The sequence below is a fragment of the Equus asinus genome, chromosome 3 (assembly GCF_041296235.1).
Source record: "Equus asinus isolate D_3611 breed Donkey chromosome 3, EquAss-T2T_v2, whole genome shotgun sequence".
In the NCBI taxonomy this organism is placed as follows: domain Eukaryota; kingdom Metazoa; phylum Chordata; class Mammalia; order Perissodactyla; family Equidae; genus Equus; species Equus asinus.
This window is the reverse complement of record NC_091792.1, coordinates 122,979,889-123,001,291: the sequence shown is the minus strand read 5'-3', so window position 1 is coordinate 123,001,291 and position 21,403 is coordinate 122,979,889. Positions and strand designations below refer to the sequence as shown.

Sequence of the window (21,403 nt, the reverse complement as noted above, 5' to 3'; positions counted from 1 at the left end):
AGCTTGTTTTATTGAAAACTCTTGGGTTATGAAGCAATCGAAATTTCATTTATGCCCAACTATTGAATTCCTAAGGGCAAGATAGAAGTTTCCTTCATCATCTTCACAAATAAGACTAACTCAAGAGTTCAGCATCCAGGGAGTTTATTTACTCACTGCTGTATTCTTTTCCCTGGTTGGGTAGTAATTGTTTTTCCTCAATATTCCTTTAATGTTAATCTCAAATTTGGATTACTGTCTTTAGTAGTAGAAATATTTTTAAGTTTATGATTCCACTTGTAATATAGATTTTAGATTCAAGAAGAAATGTTGAAATTGGGCAGAAGTTTATAGAATGTCATTCAATTTAAAAATAACCTTTAGATGTGATTATGGGAGGATGTCCATGATGATTCAAGTGAGAAGGGAGTTTTCCTTTATACTTTGTACCCTATTTTAATTTCTCAATGATAATCTTTTGCTTTTAAACCTTAAATATTTAAATGTTTAAAAATGTAATTAAATAAATAACACGTTCATTGTTGTCAGGTCTCCGACAGGAATATGCAGCCACCGCATCTCGGCGCAGTTCTGGTTCATCTTGCAATTCTACAAGACGGGGTACTTTTAGTGATCAGGAACTTGATGCACAAAGTTTAGATGATGAAGATGACAATATGCATCATGCAGTATACCCTGCTGTTAACAGGTTCTCGCCATCACCACGCAATTCACCTCGACCATCACCTAAGCAGTCACCCAGAAATTCACCTCGTTCACGATCTCCTGCTCGGGGAATAGAATATAGTAGAGTGTCCCCACAGCCTATGATTAGCCGCTTACAGCAGCCTCGCCTTTCACTTCAAGGCCATCCCACAGATTTACAGACAAGCAATGTTAAAAATGAAGGTAATTAGAATGTTTTTGGAAAAAAAGTTGTCCTTCGTATTTCAGAATGAAAGTAACACAATTTTTACAAAGGTCTTGTATTTCAGATACGTAGATCAAGAATTCAGTTTACCATTTTGTTAGTAGTGAACCAATACAAAAGTAAAGGAGAAAGTGAATTTAATTTTGCTTGATTATGTTAGTTTTGCTTTATTCCTCTCATGAAGTGATCTGTATATAGATTGTGATTTAAATAAATAATTTAGGGACCAGCCTGGTGGCGCAGCAGTTAAGCTCACACGTTCCGCTTTGGCGATCAGGGGTCTGCCAGTTTGGATCCCGGGTGTAGACATGGCACTGCTCATCAAGTCATGCTGTGGCAGGCATCCCACATATAAAGTAGAGGAAGATGGGCACGATGTTACCTCAGGGCCAGTCTTCCTCAGCAAAAAGAGGAGGATTGGCAGATGTTAGCTCAGGGCTGTTCTTCCTCAAAAAAAAAATTTCAAAAATTTAAAAAATAAAATAATTTATGATTCTTTTTAAAGATTCTCTTATTCTACCCTTTTATAGAATCTAGGTTGAATTGTTTGTTTTTTTATAAGGCATGTACTTCCTGTTAGCTCTTCTAAAATATGCAGAATGCTTCAATAAAGAATTTGATTTTGAATGATAATTAATATTTTAGTTTTCTCCATCTGAACAAATGGTTTGATTTTTTTTTCAATTAAAATTCTGTTGTCAGAAAAACTAAGACGCAGTCTTCCAAACCTGTCCCGAACATCTAATACACAAGTTGACTCTGTGAAGAGCAGCAGAAGTGACTCAAATTTCCAAGTGCCAAATGGAGGAATACCTCGCATGCAACCTCAGGCTTCAGCCAGTAAGTATCTTTCATGTGTTAGTTATTTAAAGGAAAATGAAAATTAGATATTCTTTGCTGGTAGGTATATTAAACTATATGTGTAGTACAATATGATTAGTAATTGCTATAAGATAATCATAGCTATATTAAAATTTAAAATTTGTCCCTCTAAGATACCCAGTTGCATCAGTAATTATATTTACATGAGACTCCGATCTCTCCAGAATTTTAAAATAAGCAAAGTCTAGCTATTTAATATATAAATATATATTTCTTAAAAACCTCACATTCTGCAATACTGCACATTAAAAATGACAGGATTTTGGGAGGAAATAATCCTAGAACAGAACACTTAAAACCCAAGCAGCTTTCTTACTAGAGCATTAGTAAAAACCATAATGATCCTATAAAAATGCTAGCACAATTAAAGGCATGTTAAATTCTTCATAAAATAAATACTCCAGCAAATATAGAACTTCATTAAAAAAATTAAAGTTGAAGATAACTTGATGGAAGGGAAGGGCTGAGACTATTGAATTAAGGAGACATATGCAATATAAACAAAGATCAGAGAGAATCATGCAGAAAGAACTTCTGAGACAAAGTGGCCAAACTGAGCCAAGAAGTGATGTAGCAGTAGGTACCGCTGTGTACTTTACTGTACAAGGTGATTAAAAAAGAATTGAACACTTTCCAAATAGTATTGCTTATGGGGGCTGGCCCGGTGGCGCAGCAGTTGAATTTGTGTGCTTCGCTTCTGCAGCCCAGGGTTCGCTGGTTTGGATCCGACTCACCACTTATCAAGCCATGCTGTGGTGGGCGTCCCACTTAGAGAGGAAGATGGTCACAGGTGTTAGCTCAGGGCTGGTCTTCCTCAGCAAAAAGAGAAGGATTAGCAGTGGAGGTTAGCTCAGGGCTAATTTTCCTTTGGGAAAAAAAAGTATTACTTATTGACTAGGATAGATATGAGCATGTAGTCAAATCAATTTTAAATGAACTATCTCAGTTATTTCTGTAGTCTTAGAAATGCTCACTGTGTGTGCTTTGTATCCCACAGCTTACATCAGTCCTGTAGTCTGATTCACTCAGTTCCTTTGTAGCATATTACCAATGGTTGAAGTGGTGGCTGTGATGTGTTCCTTCATTTCCTCAAAGCTTTGAGGAAGAAGTGATACAAACATGAGATTATTGACTGTCTGTTCATCTGTAACTTGTTTATTGAGTAACACGACTTTTGAAAGCATTCAATTCTTTTTTAATTCCCTGTCCTCTTCCTTGGCTCTATTGTGTTTAGCTGACTTTGTATACTTTGTATGAAGCTGCTGTTAGTTGGTAGCTCAAAAATCAACAGAGAGGAAAAAGTACATTTGAACCAAAATGACTTTTGTGATAATATTGATAAATTTTCCTTCTTTACCAGTTGCATATATTATTATTTATGTTACAGAAACTCACATTATACTGTACTGTACATGCATAATCCTATTTAATCCTCAGAACAATTCTATGAGGTAGGTACAGTTAACACATTTTACAAATTAGGAAATTTAAGCTTTGAATGGTTAAATAACTTGTGTATGATCATACGGCTTGTAAGTGGCAAGTTAGGACTCAAACCCATGTTGATCCTGCTCGAGAGCCCAAATCCACCTAGAGAGATTTGTCACATTCGTGATTTAGTAGTAAGACATAAAAATTATCCAGAAATATTATTTCTGTCTTTCATAAGGTAAACTCTAAAATTTAAGGCACTGTGGAAAATTGTTACCTAGAGATTTGTGTACCTCATTTTTTTCACTTGGATATATACGAAAAACATGGTTTTGTACCAAATTAAATTTTAAACTTAGTACTCCAATATTCTTCGTATTCCAGTATACACAGCTCTTATGAGCTGTGTCATTGAGTGCCATTATGATACTCATACGGTATTCATAACTGGTATAGAAAATAGGGAATCACAAAACTTTTAAAAATGAAAGTAAAGATACAATCTAAAGTCTGTTATCCCTGGAATGGTGAATGATAGGTTTTGTGCCTTTAAACCTACAAATTAAGTTAATTTGACACTTGAGACAATCTTGTTTCTGGTCACCCCCACTCCCCACCTCGCGCCCCCCCACCCCACCCCCCCCCCCCCCCGCACCACATGCCCTTGGTATAGTTGCCTGAAACAAAAAGCAATCCACGATGTTAGTATAAGAGGAAAGAAAATGTTATATCATTAAGAAGATGAAGTAATAAAACTCCCGTATATTATAAGCTACACTTTTATAGCCTATGCACAAGTAATCCAAAACATCATTTGTACTTGGGTTGCAAAGGTGTTTCATACTTAGTTTGAATTGTTAAGTTCCAATTTCTCAAAACTTTGCATGATACATCTCCAAACAGCTTCCCAGCTGTTTGATAAAACCAGCTAGATCTACGTCCTCTTTGCCTCATTCCATTATTGTCAGTACTAACTTTTTACTCAGGGTTGTTCCCTCATGCCCTCATACATGCTCTTTATTTGAACTATTCTAGCACCTCAATGCTGTATGGAAATGAAAAACAATTTTTCACAAAAACAGAATAAAATAGAAAAGTTGAGAACCTAGGATAAAAATGTTTATAATAGAAGAATATATTGACCATATCCTAAACTTTATGGTAATTAGCTCACCTTCGCTAGTGGTAGAATTAGGGTTGTATAATCACCTGCTGATTCCCTAGAATTTTTTTCTGTGCGTGAATTATTTTTCCTTCTTCCCCAGAAGTTGATAATTAAGAAAAATATATAGGGAAACATAATGAGGTTCTAATCACTGATTTACTTATAAGTGGAAAATGTAGTTTCATAATGGTGTATTTCAATATTTGAATAATGTACAGGTAGAAGAGAAAGTAAGGTACCGTCTGTTTTTTTAAGTGCATATGCTTGTTTATGTTTATATTTGTAGCTGTGGTGAAGCTTATTTATACTTAAAATGTCACAAACATTTGTTTTAGTGTAGAATCACACTATTCACAAAAATGTATTTGGAAAGTAGTAAATCCAGAATATTAGGAAGTTTGAAACTTAATATTGTTTATTTTATAAAAATATTTAAAGCTTTATGTTTAAAGTTAATACATTATGAAGCAAAATGTTAGTCTCTTTCTCTTAAAAGTTTGCATATATCTTTGATACATAAAAGTGTGTATGCTTTCTTTTAGTGTTATTTGTATATAAATATATACTGTTTTCATAGTACCTTTTAAATTTTGATAATCATGTACAAATATTATAATAGCAAGTTTCATACATTCTATACATGAATTATTATTTTTTTTTGTATAAACCAGTTAGTATAATAGATGTTGCATTTTGGGTTTTTTTAAGCATTTGTTTTTCCAGCTCTTAAGTGGTAAAGCTTTGGTTCTTACTTGCTGGTCTGCATGAACCTAACTTTGCAAGGTTGCTGTTATTTCCACCTAAGGGACCACTTCTTTTGCCTTGTTACTGTGCCAATCACTATTTTTATATGCTTATTTGCTGTGGCTGCATTATTGTGGATGCTGGCATTCAAATATGAATATTATGAGAGTTCTAATATATTTTCATTTTTATAGCTATTACAATTTTCAACTTTTATATTTCAAAAATGTGAGTAACTTAAAAAGTTTAAGAAAACCAGAGCACTGCAGAGGTCATGGATACGTGTCATTTTCTCAGTTTCTCCAATTAAAAGAAGGAATGTGTGTCAGGGGTAGAGTTCTTAGAAAGACTAGTGCCTTGCTTGCTTTCTAAGACTACTAGAACACAGGTTAAGTAGCAAGTTTTGTTTTCAGAAAAATACAGGAATTTTTGGTTCAGAAATAAGGAAAGAGAAGGGAGAAAAACCTAAGACAATCTGCTGGTTTAAAAAAAGTAATAATACTCAAACTTTGGTTAGTATTTTTAACTGTTTACTTTCACATATATTATCTCAGTTGAACCTCACAACAACCCATTTCTTATTTTTAGAGAGAGCAGAAATCCATATAAATTATATATATAACTTCATATAACTAGATAAGTGGCAAAACCAAACCAAATTACTCCCAACTCCTCCCTGAGTCTCCTGTTGTCCTCCCAATCATTGTTTGAATTACATCATGCTGACCTAACTGCAAATGAGTAGGCATCTTGGAAAATATTCTTGGATGACTCTATTGGAGTGTGATTTGAGGTTGAACTATAAATACTTTGTAAATTACCACAAAAGAGTAAAATAATTCAATGTAATATTTATCCATTTGCTTACGTTTAGCCAAATGGAAGATTTTTTCTTTATTTTTTGAGGAAGATTAACCCTGAGCTAACATCTGTGCCCATCTTCCTCTATTTTATATGTGGGACGCCTGCCACAGCATGGCTTGATAAGCAGTGTGTAGGTCCATGCCCAGGATCTGAACCCATGAACCCTGAGCCACCAAAGCAGAGTGCATGAACTTAACCACTACGCTGCAGTGCCAGCCCCAAGAATATTTTTGCATAGAATACAGAGTATACTTCCAGAAAAAAGGCATATAGGATCAATAGTGTACTCTGGACATCTCACTGAAGAGGGAGTATCCAGGGTAATTGTCAGCTTATGCATAGCGATGCTGCACTGAGGCCCGTGGGGAAGGAATTCTCATCCAGATTTTCCTTGGAACCAAAACACTAAAAGATTACACTTGAATTTTACATAATTATGAAACATAAATTGAAGTAAGTAATTCATGATAAATCTTTGTAATGGGCTAATGTAAGAATGAATGAAATATTTGTAGAACTTCTGTTTAAAGATAAGTAGTGCAGTGAGGTTGGGTCAATTATCTGATCATGAAAAGATTTTATAAATGTAGTTTTTCTGGCCCTTCTGGAAATTTTGATTGAATATCTCTGGGATGAGGACCCAGCCTCTCTGTTTTTAGAAGTATTTCAGCTGATCCTGGGGCACATTCAAGTTTCACACCCTTTGGATTAGACCTCAACTATGGAGGATCTTGAATGCTTAGTTTAGATCTCTGGATTTTACCCAACAATCAGTCACTTATGTGGTCCTTAATTTTTCAACTGGTATTTATTGTGTGTATGTTACATTCCAAGCACTGGGAGTGTAAATGTGAATGAGACGACTTGTGCCCTTCACTAGCAGGGAGTGATAGGCAGGAACTTCTGTGGAAACAGAGGAGAGGCATTAAATTCAGTGTGAAGAGGTTTTCAGGAAAGATATTGAGAGAGATATCAACCAGCTCAAGAGGAGCTTGTGAGTTGCTACATGAAGAAAGAAGGTATAGGTTTTCCCAACAGTGGCATCAATAATAAAATCTTAAGAATGGCACCCTGATGATAGTAGTTTTGTATGACTAAAGTGTAGGGTGCAGGATGATTAGAGGGTGCAGTGATGAAGGACGAGAGGTGTAGGTAGGGAACAGATTGTGGGAGTTTTTTTATTATCATATTAAAGGATTTGGATTTCATCTGTAAGAGTAGGGAGCCATGCTAGGGTTTTAATCAAGGTTGCTTAGAAAATTCAATCTGATGGCAATGTGGAGAAGGGATTAAAGTTGAGGAGAGACTAGAATCCAGGCAAGAGATGAAGATCTGAACAAGGCAGTAGTGCAGAGGGTGATGAGATCTGGATGAATTTAAAAAATGAAGTGAAGATATGTGGCTTGGTAACGTTGAGATGATTGGAGATGGAGAGGGAGAGAGGATTGAAGGATGACTGTGAATGAGAATTTGTAAGCAATAAAAGGTTTGAAATAAAAATGTCATGGTAGGGGGACAGGGACAAGGATCATTTTACATAGTAGTAATTAACATTCATTTCTAGTGGGTTATGCTTACTTAGTATTTGGCATCTAGAGATTATTCTTAAAGTCCCCCCATATGACAAAATTATATTTGATAGTAATCATCAAATGGAATTATAATAATAATGGCCAAGAAAAAAGGCAGAAAATGAAAATGTTCTTTTATTGACCTATTTTATAACTGTGTCAAAAAATAATAAAATCAACATTATGGTACCAAAAAAAAAAAGTTAATGGGTTAATACTTTTAAGTTACATTAATCATTTTTTTAAAAAGGAAAAATATACTTGTACATATTGGTCTTTTACAGTAGTGAATATTTACTTATTCATTTACTTATTATTTATTACTTATGAATATTTACTTATCTGCTTCTGCAGATGTCAATAATTTCTTCAGAATTGATCTTTGCGTCTTGCTGTTCAATACACACTATAGCCAGATTTATCAATTTATCTTCACTCATATCAATTGAAGAACAGTCTTCAATTTTTAGTTCTGAAAGGTTTTGATTTTTTTTTCCCCATGAAGCAACTGCTATACAAATAGGAAAAGTCTTCAACATAAGGGTAAGTTTGGCAGAGATTCATACAATCCATTTTAGAATAAATTCCAGAAATTGCCATACTGTCCATATCTTTGTTCCTTTGGGGATCAAGTCTAATGATTTTTAAATGTCTTCACAGTTGAAAAATTTTAAATACATACTCAAAGTCACATATAACAACAGAATTAAAGTAACTCACATTGTTTCATTGATTTTATAATCACTATACCATCATTGTTTATTTCTGATTTGTCTAAATATAGGAATATATTACTGTACCATAGGGATTGGAGGCATATACTCTGCTGAAGTGAGCTTGATTTCAAATTGCTACAAACTTGCTCAGGAAAAAAAACATGTAGCTGAATCCACCTCTTTCAGGGGAAACTATATAACTGAGAGTTATCCTAGTTGTCTTTCATGTGAAATGCAATGTTTATTAAAGGATAGGTATTAAAAATGTGCTAATTTAAAGCTAATATGTTATTAAAACTCAACACTACCTACAGCAGTTGTTTATAACTTAGGCCAACAAGTTATTTTCTTCAGAGACGAGCATTTTATCACTGACATTGATTTTTTTTTTTTTAAGATTGGCACCTGAGCTAACAACTGTTGCCAATCTTTTTTTTTTTTCTTTATTCTTCTTCTCCCCAAAGGCCCCCAGTACAGAGTTGTATATTCTAGTTGTGAGTGCCTCTGGTTGTGCTGTGTGGGACGCCGCCTCAGCATGGCCTGACGAGTGGTGCCATGTCTGCACCCGGGATCCGAACCGGTGAAACCCCGGGCCACCGAAACGGAGCGCACGAACTTAACTGCTCAGCCACGGGGCCTACCCCACTGACATTGATTATTATTGCTGGGACATGATAATGAAAAAACAGACCAAACTTGTTTTATTTTGTTTCTGAATTCCCTGCAAACAGTACACTCACTTATTGCCTGCTTTTGGGGGAGTAGAGGGCAACACTTTCACCACCTTTCCCTTGATGTACATGAAGGAAGTGAAAGAACTTGGATGTAGGGAGATCCAGAAGGACCCTGTTCTGGTCCAAAAATAGAGTGATGAAGGTCTGAATTAGGACTTTAGGAGACAGTGGGGATAGAAAGGAAGGGATAGATCTACAGAACTACGGAGATGAATAAATGGAGTTTAAAGTAAGAAAACTTTGAGCTAGAATGATTTGGAAAATGGTGGTATATGTTTAACAGAAATACAGAGAGTTTTGGAGTTGGTTTGTGGAGAAGACATTAACCTACATAATGATAACATGAGAGAATAATATTTTCACTGTACCATCTTTGCCTCTCACAGTGGGATCTTGCTAATTTGAAATTATGTAAATATTAAAAGAGAAACCAGGGAAACCATACGTATTTTAAAACAACTAACACATTGAATTCTATTATTTTAGAGAGATTTGGAGACTTGCAGTTTAAGTACTTACACTTTATCATTTAAAAAATGATTTTGTCCTTAGAAAACTGATCAAATTAAGATTGATAATTTGGATAAAAATTAAGGTTTTGCTCTATTTGGGTAACATCATGTGACTATGTGGTATCTTATGAAAATCATTCATTTCATTCTGTCTGTATCAGGCAAATTTAGAGTACACTGCCTGATTGTATTTGCATTCTGACTCTTTGAATTAGCGTATGATAGTTTTCACTTGTCTATAGGTGCTGTTCTTGTGACATCACCTATGAAACTTGAGGGATAAGTAAGGTTCGTTGGAGTCATCGTAGCTATTAATTTAAATAGGACCTTTCCAAAACAGATGATTATAGTTGGTATTAAGCCCTCATTTAAAAAAATTGAATAGTTAATAGATATTGTGGATTGTTAGCGTACATACAGTTGGTAACCTTTTGCCCTCATGTACTCCAGTCACAGTGGCCTACTTTCTGTTCTTCAGACATTCTGGGCACACTCCTACCTCAGGTTCTTTACCATTGCTTTTCCTTCTGTCTAGGATGCTTTCCTCAGATATCTATATGGCTCACTTCCTCTCTTCAGATCTTTGTGCAGATATCATCCTAGGAAAATCTTTCCTGATCACCCTGTTTGTAATTGCAATTTAAATCTCCTACTTCCTGTTTTCCTTTTCTATTCAGTTTTCTCCTTAGCAGCTATCACCATCTGGCAGGCCATATATTTTACTCTTTGTTTATTGTCTATTTTTCCTTTCCTAGAATGCTAGTTCCAGGAGAGTAGGAAATTTGTCTGTCTCATTGGCTAATGAATCCATTGTACCTAAAACAGCACCTGGAGTAAAGTAGATAATTAACTATTTGAAAGAATGAAAGAAAGCAGGAATGAATGAATGAAAATATGAAGGGGATGAAAGCATGTATGAATAAATATGTAAATGAAGACTATTCACTGATAGCATCCTGTATTTCTGTGGGAGATATAGTAGGCAATGAAATTATAAAACTGATTTTTTTTTAGGTTTGGAGAATTTTTTGCAGATCTGCTTAGCATAAAATATTACTTAGCTACAGTAATGTGTGGAGTGCTGTAAAATTTGAAGTCAAATACATTTGTTACTTTTAAAAAATGTTTACTATCAGACAGTGAGAAAACAGTTTTTCAGTGTTGATAGGGTTAAGCAATAGAGCATAGGAAAAATTCTCCTTAATTCTCTGATGATATATCAAGTATCCCTTTATCCATGCAATGATTTTTTTAAACTAAGGCCAGATTTATGATTGTGGGATCTCCTTTTTTTTTTTTGCATATCAATCGTAGAGATAATATGAAGTTTGACTTTCAAATCGGTAGACGTTTTAGAGCCACTTAAATAGGTGACTTAAATAGGTGTAGGACTCATCAGTTCATTGGAGCCATAGTGATCTTTAACTCTGGATGGCTCTGGGCTGCTGCTTACATGCCAGTTTTGAGAGTTTCATTGCAGTTAATAGATTAAGAGTTTTGAATAAAGCTTAGAATTCCCCATTGATCACTTTAACAAAGAGATGCTCTGACTCCTCCAAACCCCTCAACCGTAGTCACACACACACACACACACACACACACCCCTACCCACCCCATATGCATATATGCACAGCCCAGATATGTTGCTACCCACAGTCTAAAGTACAAATTAGTTGTATTCTACAGCAAGATGATATTGAACACATTAAAGTCTCCAGATTGTGACTCCCTTGAGGACCTGCCTCGTTCTGAGTTTTCTTCTTTTTGAGTTTGGGAATTACTGTTTCATGTTAGGGCAATTCATCTAACAATAACTGCTTTGCCAAAGTCCGCTTCTTTGCATTGAACAAGTATTACATTTATTTTATTGTATACTATGTGCTTGTGTTCATCACTTTTACTTAATTAGCTTTGTATTCTTTGCATCCTGTAGCATGTTTGCTGGTGATTTGTTTTCTCTTCGGTATTTTGATCAGTTTACATACTGTAGATTTTGTCATCTAGAAGAAACTATTTCTGAAAGTATGCACTTTGCACTAAAGATTTCTATCCCCCTTTCCTTTCCAACTTAATGCACTAAGCATCACTTTAAAATTCCTCTGCTTCTGGGATTCTAACACATTTTCACCTTATGGTTTCTATTCCTTGACAAATTTTCAGGTTTGTATTAAAATATTCAAGTTTACAGAAGCTATAGCCGTTATCTTGTCCTTTCAGGCAAATATTACAGTTCCTTATTTTTCAACAGCTTCGCAAAGGCTGAAAAATTTGCCTCGTACTTCCCTCAAAGCCAAACAGTTGCTTCAAACTTCATCTACAAAAAGAGGTAACTACAGCCTCTTACTAAGTTTTAAATTTCAGCACTGGTTAAGTTAGCTAAATCTTCTACCTTTTGACCTACTGAGTCAGTGATGTCTGTAGGGCACGTTTTAGTTTTCTTTTTAACAAAAACAATAAAATAAAATAATGTGGATTCATTCTCTGTTATTGGATAAATGCAGAAGAAACTCCTTTTCTACAGAGGTATGTATTGGGTTGCTATTCTGTTCAGAATGAATGATATATAGGTTTAATATTAGAGAATTTATCATTTTTCTTACCAACCTAAAACTGAAGGTCATTGTTTTAGCTTAATGTTAGATGAACTATTAAATGCTTTAAAATGAACTGGATGTCAGACATCATGTATGTAATACGTTTTCTCCTGACTGATTTTTGGATTTATTTATCTGTAGGATGAAATGGAATTCTTTCACATTAGAAGTTGATTGACGTTAAGTCAGAAGTTGTTATGGTTAACTGATAATGTTTGGAATATTTAGGGAGTGGTAGCTTCTGTAAGAACTGAGAGTTGAAGAAGTACAGGAAGATTGGACATCAAAGCTGTCATATTAGTTCCAAGAGATTGGATGTATGGGCAGCTAGAAACAAGTAGAACTGGGAGAAATACTGTGGGATTGGGTAGACCAGCAGGAATAAGAATGAATAGAATTCTCAGAGGAAATGGGATGGAACAAACATAGGCAATGAGGAAAAATATTTCCCCTATCCAGGACATGGAGATTTCCTGATAGCTTCAGAACTCAATAAACAACAAAGATATATAAGGAAGATAAAGCGCTAAAAGACATTATGTGGAAAGAGGAGGTTTCAGATTTGATTTGTTGAAAAAAAGATTTAGTTAATATGGTTACAAAAGTACTGAAATAGATGTTTTAACAAGTTCATTAATGCAAATGTTTTAGGATTGATTTGGTGGATTAAGTATAATTTAAGGAAATAGTTTTAGATAATAGAATCTGAAGGACAGAGAATAGTTGAAAAGTAGGATATGTGAATGTTCGTGTTTTGAATATCAGAAGTTGATCATAGGCCTCCAATACACGTGTCTTTTGGTGCCACTGTCAGAAATTATAGGCTGGATAGATTATGTTATTTGGATGGAGAACAAGATGATTTTTTAGGGATTATTATAGAAAAGGATTTTTATAGAAATTATTTGAGGACTTCAGGCTTCTTTTATGAGACTTCTAGGTATTTTTAAAGTACTTTTAGGGGTGGGAGGTAGGTGAAAACAGATGATCATGAAAGGATTGTGGTGTCTAAAACAGGGCAAGAGTTAACTATACCATAAAAAAGTGGAGGATTGTAAGTTTACATAAATTTTATTTGCTGTCTGCTTCTGTAAGCTGCTTCATAATGTTTTTTGGAATCGGGTAGGTTTAAATCATTGTAAATTGTTATTTAGATTTTAGGTTGTTGTTTATTAGGTTAAGAAGATCATAACTTCTGACTTTTTAAAAAAGTTTGCCTATGGTTCCATTATTTTTGTGACTCTAAGCACCAAACTGCCCACCCTCCATGATAAGATGACAGGAAAACCCAATCTCAAAATTCTTGGTACCTCCAGCTGTCTAGTTGACTTAGTAAAGGGAGAGAAGTCTGTAAGTGTGTGTGTTTGGTTTTCTTCTGTGTTGTTTCATTTTGTTTAATCTCTTACTTATTTAACTTAATCCTGACTCTCATATTTTCTGGTTGGTATGATCATTTTACACTATAAGTTCTGAACCAATTGAAAAATGGACACAAGTATACAGTAGGACTTAAAATATTAGTAATTACTGGTAAAGCTGAGTTGGAGAATACCTCTTGGATTCAAGGCCAAAATGGATTTTTGAACTTTCCCTCATATCCAGACTTTAAGAGAGAGGGATCTGCATGGGACTGTGGAATTTTCTGCCGTTGTAGGGTAACTTTGGCACATTAGACCATTAGTAGAGAGTAGGCACATTAGTAGAGAAACACGGACTATATAGTAAATTGTCGCATCAATCAATTGTCCCCTCCTGAAGATGAGTCTATAACATTTCCTAGAAAGCTGATGTACTTATTTTAAGGGCTCACAGCATCATGGGAAGAGGAAGAAAAGGTACACAATTGGAAATATGATCACTTTGATTTTAATTGCATTTAGTAGTAGCTGGAGTATGAAGATGAGAAGGGAAGTAAAAACTGTGTTACCTGGCACCAAGAGACACACCATAAACATTTGTTAAATGAACACAGTCATTCACACTCACACTCAAGAAAGGCTGGACACGTTCCTCTTTGTGTTTTCCTCTTGCAAGGTTTTTGTGTTTCTTTAGCCCATCCTTCTCTTTGAGGAAAAGAATCCATTGTGTATTTTAAGGCTTCGTGGAAGTGACTGCTAAAACAAACTGCTTTGACAAAGAGATTATTCATTCGCAGTTGTTGGGAACTCAGTCAAGTGGAGGTAAACAGGGTTCAGACCTCACCAAGTCAGGGAAAGAAAATGAAGACTCGTTAGAAAAAGTGAATGTGGAGAATCAGGACAAATTAAGATATAGAAACATTTTTATTTAGAAGGAAAAAGGCAACTAAGGAGGAGTTAGTGATGGTAGTTGTCTAATAACTTCTTTAATTCACTATATTTTCAGATATTCAAGGTCAGATAAATAAGTTTATAATAGGCCTTGTTGATTTGAGTTTAAAATACTGTTTGATATCAGACTGTCTGAAAATGGAGAACCCAGGAATTACGTGATTATCCTGGATCCAAAATTTAAAATTTCTTGTGTTCCCCTTTCTATCAACAAGTATTTATTGAATCTGTATCAGAAACAGGATACGCTCATTATATCCTTTCCTTTTTTTTTTTTTTTTTTTTCCCCTGTTCTAGCCCCTCTTTACTTTCTCTTCTGTCATAGGTGTGGTCAGAGCCAGCCTCTGCCGTAAATAGAGTTTCTAGATCCAGTTAAAGTGATAGGAGTTGCTCCCCCTCCCATAGCTTTGTTACGTACAATTGGGAATGGGAAGGGAGAGAGCATGGGGGCTATTCCTGGGGCTCCCTCCAAACACAGAAATTCCTGTTAGACCATTTCATGCTATTTGATAATTGAATAGATTATTTGCATTTGGACATGGTAAGGCTTTTATGATTTTCCAAGATCTTTCTTTCCTCTTTGGTTAAATCTTGACTGCATCTATAAATTTCCTTTGCTGAGTAAGTCCTAGATCAGAATTTTCTCCTCTGTGAAATTTGTGCCTTGATTTTTTCCAGATTAAATACTGGCTACATTTTAGAATGTTAGTTACAGCTATAAGGTTTAAAGACCTAATTCCAAGTAACCTCATTATATTTTTTATTCCTCCCTAGCCCAAAGTTTATAGATAAAGTAGAATGCTGCTACCATTAGAGGAAACATTTTTTGCAAATCATCTTCTCTAGTTTTCCTTCAACTTATACATTAACCTTGTTAAAGTATTTCTCTCCATATCTTGAGATTGTAGAACTTTTTGACTTGTCCTTTCATAGACTCTAGTGCATTTATCTAAGAATTGAAGGATTAATAAATTTAAAAGGATTTCTAATTTATAAACCTGTTTTTAAACTTTTTAAAAAAATATAACACACCTTCAGAAAACTGTGTAATACATAGCTTAATGAATTCTTATCAGGCAACCCCCTAGTAACCACCATCCATATCAGAAGATGAGAACTTGCTACCTCAGACACTCTCCACCTGTCTGCTTCCAAACATAATCCTCTCTTGATCCCCCTCCCCTCAGACTAGCCATTCTTCCGAATTTTTATAGGAATCATTTCCTTACCTCTCTATATGATTTTTATCATCCAAGTAATGAAACTATAGTTTTGCTTCTTTAATATACGTCTTTTTGAGTTTCTCTTAGTTTACAGTTTTCTTCCATCTCTTTACTCTCCCTTGTTTGTTTGCTGAAGAAACCAAAAAGATCATTTGTCCTGTAGATGTTCACACAGGCTGAATTTTGCTGGCATCTTTTCCATGGTGTCATTTAGCAGGTTCCTCTGTACTTCCTGTAAGTTGATAGTTGGATCTAGATGCTTAATTAGATTCAGTTTTGTTATTTTGGGCGAGACTGCTTTTATAGGTGGTGCTGCTTCTTCAGCCAAAGGTGCATCACATCTTTTTTGTGTTGTTAACAGCCATTGACACTTAATGCCCATATCCTTACTTTATCAGGTATCACAGAGCTAGATTATTCCAATTCTAACATTCCTTTTTTTATTTGTCAAAATGCTTGTGTAAAGAGGAACTTTTCTTAATTATTTGGTCACCCAGCAATACAGTTTCATTAGGAAATTCAGAATAAATACTTGTTCTTTCCCTTTATTTACCAGTTTACAAAATAAAAAATTGGCAACCTAGCATCCTGCAAAGGTGACCAATATTTTTCTTAAATATATATCATTATAAACTTGTAAATGTAAATCTTTTTATGTGTTTCGATCCATTCTGGATATTTTCCCAGCTTTGGTGGAAGCTGCTTCAAGTTGGCTTTCAAGTCTTTCTGACACAACCCTAGTAGTCTTTGATAACTTCTTGCTAACTGGTATGACAAGATAGACTCACCTTGTACATTTCCTGCTGCAGACCTGGATTTAGTCATTTCTTCAGAAAGACTGGTTTTGAAGGTAGGAATTGGTATTTTAAAACCAAAATCCAAGTTTTCAGCTGTGCTCGTTGGTACCAGGTTGGTCGTTGTTTCTAGGTCTTTTCAATTACTAGAGCTAGTAAATATATGTGTAGATTTGTCTTTGTGTATTTTTAAAGATTGAATGCTCTAATGAGTTCATTCTGCTACTTCCTATTCAAATTCAGGGCTTGAGGGTAAATACTTAACTCTTTTAATTTACATCTGTATCTCTTATTTTGCTCTGAGAATCCTATCTATCAGCAACACACAAAATTACAGTATCATTTAATAATTTGTTTTATCCCATATTACACACAAAATCTTGTAGGGATGACATTAGCATAATACCATACGATATTATTATTGAAAACAGTTTATGAAACTTTTTGCGCATGCTCCCTCCATTTTTTTTTTTTTTTTAGTTATGCTATATCTCCATTGTCAGATTAAATAGCTATTACTCTCCTTTATATGCCTTATTTATTTAGTCTTAGGTCTACATTTAAATATATATTTGATCCTTGCTACCAGTCTGTATGTTATTGTCTCCCCAGTCATTTTTCTTGTTTGAATCTCATTCTCTAGTAGATTCCTCAAGAAGGCCTTGTGGAAACAAAATCCATTCCCTCAGTTTTTGCGTGTTGATGAGAGCCTGTCTGCTGTTTTTATATTTGAAAGTCATTAGCTAGATATGAGATCTTTGGCTCACATTTTCTTTATTTGAGTATATTAAATATATCAGTCTATTTTTGTCAGGAATAAAGAATTTTGTCTGTTAGAATCATTTGGTCTTTGGATGTCCAAAGAATGTTTTAAAGTTCAATAATTTATGAGAATATCTCTTAGTATTGGTCATTCTGAATTAATTTTCTCGGATATGTGGTGTGTCCTTTCAATCTGGAGTTGTAAATGTTTTTAAATTTTAGACAAATTCTTTTGGATTATAATTTTTAGTATTCTGTTCTCTTGCCTTGGTTTTCTTTCTGGTAGGGATTTCTGTTGTACACAAATTGGATATTCTTTTGCCTGTCTTCTGTATCTGTTGACTTCTCTTGAATCTTTTTCATCTTTCTTCATTTCTTCTTGTTTTATAAAGTTTCTTTTCATTGTCTATTTCTGTTAAAGCATAATCTTTGTATACCATGACTCTTGTGTTCCTTCTATCTTAAACTTCATTGTGAAAGGATTTATTTTATGTCTCATTCTTTGCTGTGTTCCATTGCCTCATTTTCGAGTGTTTCCCATTCTGATTTACGATGTTCTTTCATATCTTGTATCATTTTCTTGAATGGCTTTAGAATTTGAAATAGTAGATTGTGATTTTTGTATGTACATGGTGGACATGATTTCTGGCAAGTTTCCATCATTAGTAGAAATGTTATTCTGTTGCTTTCTCTCTTTTTTCTTATAATAACTTTATGTGGGATTTGACCTCAACCCTTTTCTGTTACTCATTTTTTCCATGAAATTCATTTTTCTAAACATTTAGAAAAGGAGCTTGATTTAAGATTTTCTAATTTTGTGGCTCTAGAGTTCCCTCTTCTGTTGTTTTGGGGAACTCTTCAAAAATATGGCTACTTATTTTCTGATATTTCTTGCCTTTTTTATTCACTTTCTGCTACTTTTAAAATTCGTTCTTTTAAAATATACAACTCATTGTTTTTTAGTATATTCCTAGAATTGAGCAGCTGTTACTGTTGTTTGATGTTAGAGATGTTCATCACGCCCTTACGAAACACCATACCCATTAACAGTCACTCTCCATTCCCCACTCCTTCCAGTTCCTGGCAACCACTAATCTTTCTGTTCTCTTTGGATTTTCCTGTGCTGAGCATTTCATATAAATGGAATCATACAATATGTGATCTTTGTGACTGGCTTCTTTCACTTAGCATATTTCTGAAGTCCATCATATTGTAGCATATGTTAGTACTTTGCTTCTTTTTATTGCCAAGTAGTATTCCAGTGTATGGATATACCACATTTTGTTTATCCATTCATCAGCTGGTGGACATTTGAGTTGTTTCCACTTTTTCCCTATTGTGAATAATGCTGCTAATGCTGCAAATGTTTGCTGGAGCTTATTTATTTATATCTATCAATCTTTTTGTATGTGTGGAAGAAAAGCTAGTAAGCCCATTCCCAGAGCTTTCTTCTACCCTTATGTTTAATAAATCCTCTCTTGGGGCCAGCCCCATGGTGTAGTGGTTAAGTTTGGCACCCTCCATTTTGGCAGCCTGGGTTCACAGCTTCAGATCCTGGGTGTGGACCTATACCACTCGTTAGCCATGCTATGGTGGCAACCCACATATAAAGTGGAGAAAGATTGGCACAGATGTTAGCTCAGGGCTAATCTTCCTCGGGAAAAAAAAATCCTCTCAATAACTGTATGCTTTCAGAAATAATGGTGAGTCATGTACACTAATGGAAGAAGAAATTAAAGCTTCTATGACTTGTTATTTTTTTGTGATTTGTCAGCCATTACAAATTCACTATGCCTTGGTGTCATATCTAATGACACCTGCCTGGGATAGTAGCCCCACAAATAAACTTTCTGAGTCTAGTTGAAAGTTAAAATGGTGAAGATAACATTTTAATATCTACTCCCAGAGGTATTTCTCTTTTTGGTTTCCAGTAAGGAATGCCAATCAGGGAATCAGGGGACCTGGGTTCAAGTCCTGACTGTCCTCTTTATTTGCTCAATTGATCTCTGTGATTGTGGCAGTTTTCCTTCTCTGTACAGTGAAAAGGTTGGAGTAGATAGTCACTAGGAAGTCTTAACAAGGATTCTTTAACTCTGTAATGAGAGAATCATATGTACTTCATCTCGGTGGTCTTTAGTAACCGGAACTTATTTTTAAGTGGTTATTATGTCAGTAACCTTTTACTATCTTTGATGGTGCATAGACCATTGAGCGTCTGGGATGTAACTTAACATAGTAAGGGATAGTTGACAAGGAAGCATTTTTGTCATTATTCTTTGTTAAATAATTGAATGACATATGTATTTTAATAAATGTTTTTCTCCCCATTAGTCATGGTGGCCAGTGTTTGGCAATGTGTGTATTTTTATTGCAAACTACATATTTATTGGATATTTACACATTTTTAAAAATCATAGAATTCATGTAATTTATAGTTTGGACAGATCACTATGAAGACAACCACTTGGAGTGTCAAATTTTTATAGTGCCAGATACACATGGGATATATTATTTATAATACATTTTATATTCAGTGAATAATTATCAAGCTAAAAACAGTATATAATTAACTCAATTTCTCCATTTTAGAGTTGTTTTAAGTGCCTGCTGAGTTGTCTAAACCTTGATTAGAAAACAAATACCATTTTTATTAAATGCTTATTAAAAGACAAAAATGAATATTTTAAAAATGTGAATCCTCATATTCCATTTTAGTTGTGACTTAACAAGATTAGCATTCTTAGTCATATGTCAGTTTTATAAACAGAGTTCTAATTCTTGCTCAGAGCAGATAACACTTCTTCATTTTATGCCTTGATTCAAGTGTAATTCTCAGTATCCCAAATGAGTAAAGAGAAATGATAACCTACTGTCATAATTACTTTGGACAATAGAGCCTAATTTACTTAATCCCTTTATTTTAGTTAATTTATAAGGACAGCCTATGAGACTGTCCTCAGTGGCATTGTTTGAGTATCTTTCCACAGAACTCAGCTGCAGCAGGATGAAAGGCACCATATTTCTTAGGTAAGGAATGCACAGATATGATAATATTTTACAATTTGTGTAATATTTTACATTTTACCAACAGTTTACACACACGTTATTCTTTTGATCCTTGTAGCTAACCCATGATATTTGATGATACTTGTTTTATTAGATTTACATCTAAGTGTTTCTTTTCTCTTTTTGGGGCGCAATGCAAAGGATATTGCATTTTTTATTTTGATTTCCATACATTCATTGCAGGTATATAGAAATACAGTTGATTTTTGTATATTAACCTTCCATCCTGTGACTTTAGTGAACTCAATATTTCTGTAAGTTGTTTTTTTAGTAGGTTCTTTGGGATTTACTATGTAAACAATCATGGAGACAGTTTTTCTTTCTTTCTAATCTAAATGCCTTTTACTTCCTTTTCTTGCTTATGGCACTGACTAGAACTTCCAGCACTATGTTAAATGAGAGTGCTGAGAGCATATATCTTGCCTTGTTCCTTATCTTAGAGGGGAAACATTCAGTCTTTGACTATTAAGTATCGTGTTAGCTGTAGATTTTTTGTAGATGTTCTTTATCAGGTTGAAGTTCCCCCTTCTCCTCTTTTTATGAGAATTTGTATCATGAATATATGCTGAATTTTGTCAGATGCTTTTTTGCTTCAATAAGTGTCATCATGTGATTTTTCTTCTTTATCTTGCTATTGTAGTGGATTGTATTGACTTTTCAAATATCGAACCAACTTTATATCCTGCATTAAACCCCACTTGATCATGATATCTAATTATTTTTTATATATCACTGAGTTCTATTTGCTGATATTTTGTTAAGGAGTTTTATGTCTATATTCATGAGGGATATTGGTCTGTAGTTTTCTTTTTTGATACTGTCTTTTTCTGGTTTTAGTATCAGGGTAATACTAGCTTCGTAAAATGAATTGGGATGTGTTCTCTCCTCTTCTGTTTTCTGGTAGAGAGTATGTAGAATTGATGTTAATTCTTCTTTTAACGTTTGGTACAATTTCCTAGTGAAACCATCTGGGCGTGAAGATTTCTTTTTTCGAGGGTTTTGGAATTATGAAATCAGTTTTCCTAATAATTGTATGGCCATTCAATTTATCTATTATGTATCAAATAAGTTGTGGTAGTTTGTACATTTTGAGGCATTAGTCTATTCATCTAAGTTGTCAAATTAA

At 34.4% G+C, this 21,403-nt stretch overlaps 1 protein-coding gene across 2 annotated transcripts in view; it reads left to right on the top strand.

The window, feature by feature from the left end:
- Positions 1-21,403, top strand: part of SLAIN2 (SLAIN motif family member 2) — an 84,674-nt gene that overhangs the window by 47,393 nt on the left and 15,878 nt on the right. Inside the window, exons 5-7 of one of the 2 annotated variants that reach the window (XM_014857117.3) lie at positions 529-888; positions 1,613-1,750; positions 11,778-11,855. In XM_014857117.3, the coding sequence (XP_014712603.1) occupies positions 529-888; positions 1,613-1,750; positions 11,778-11,855 (576 nt within the window). The remainder of the gene's footprint in view (positions 1-528; positions 889-1,612; positions 1,751-11,777; positions 11,856-21,403) is intronic. The other variant, XM_014857118.3, reaches the window with a different exon arrangement.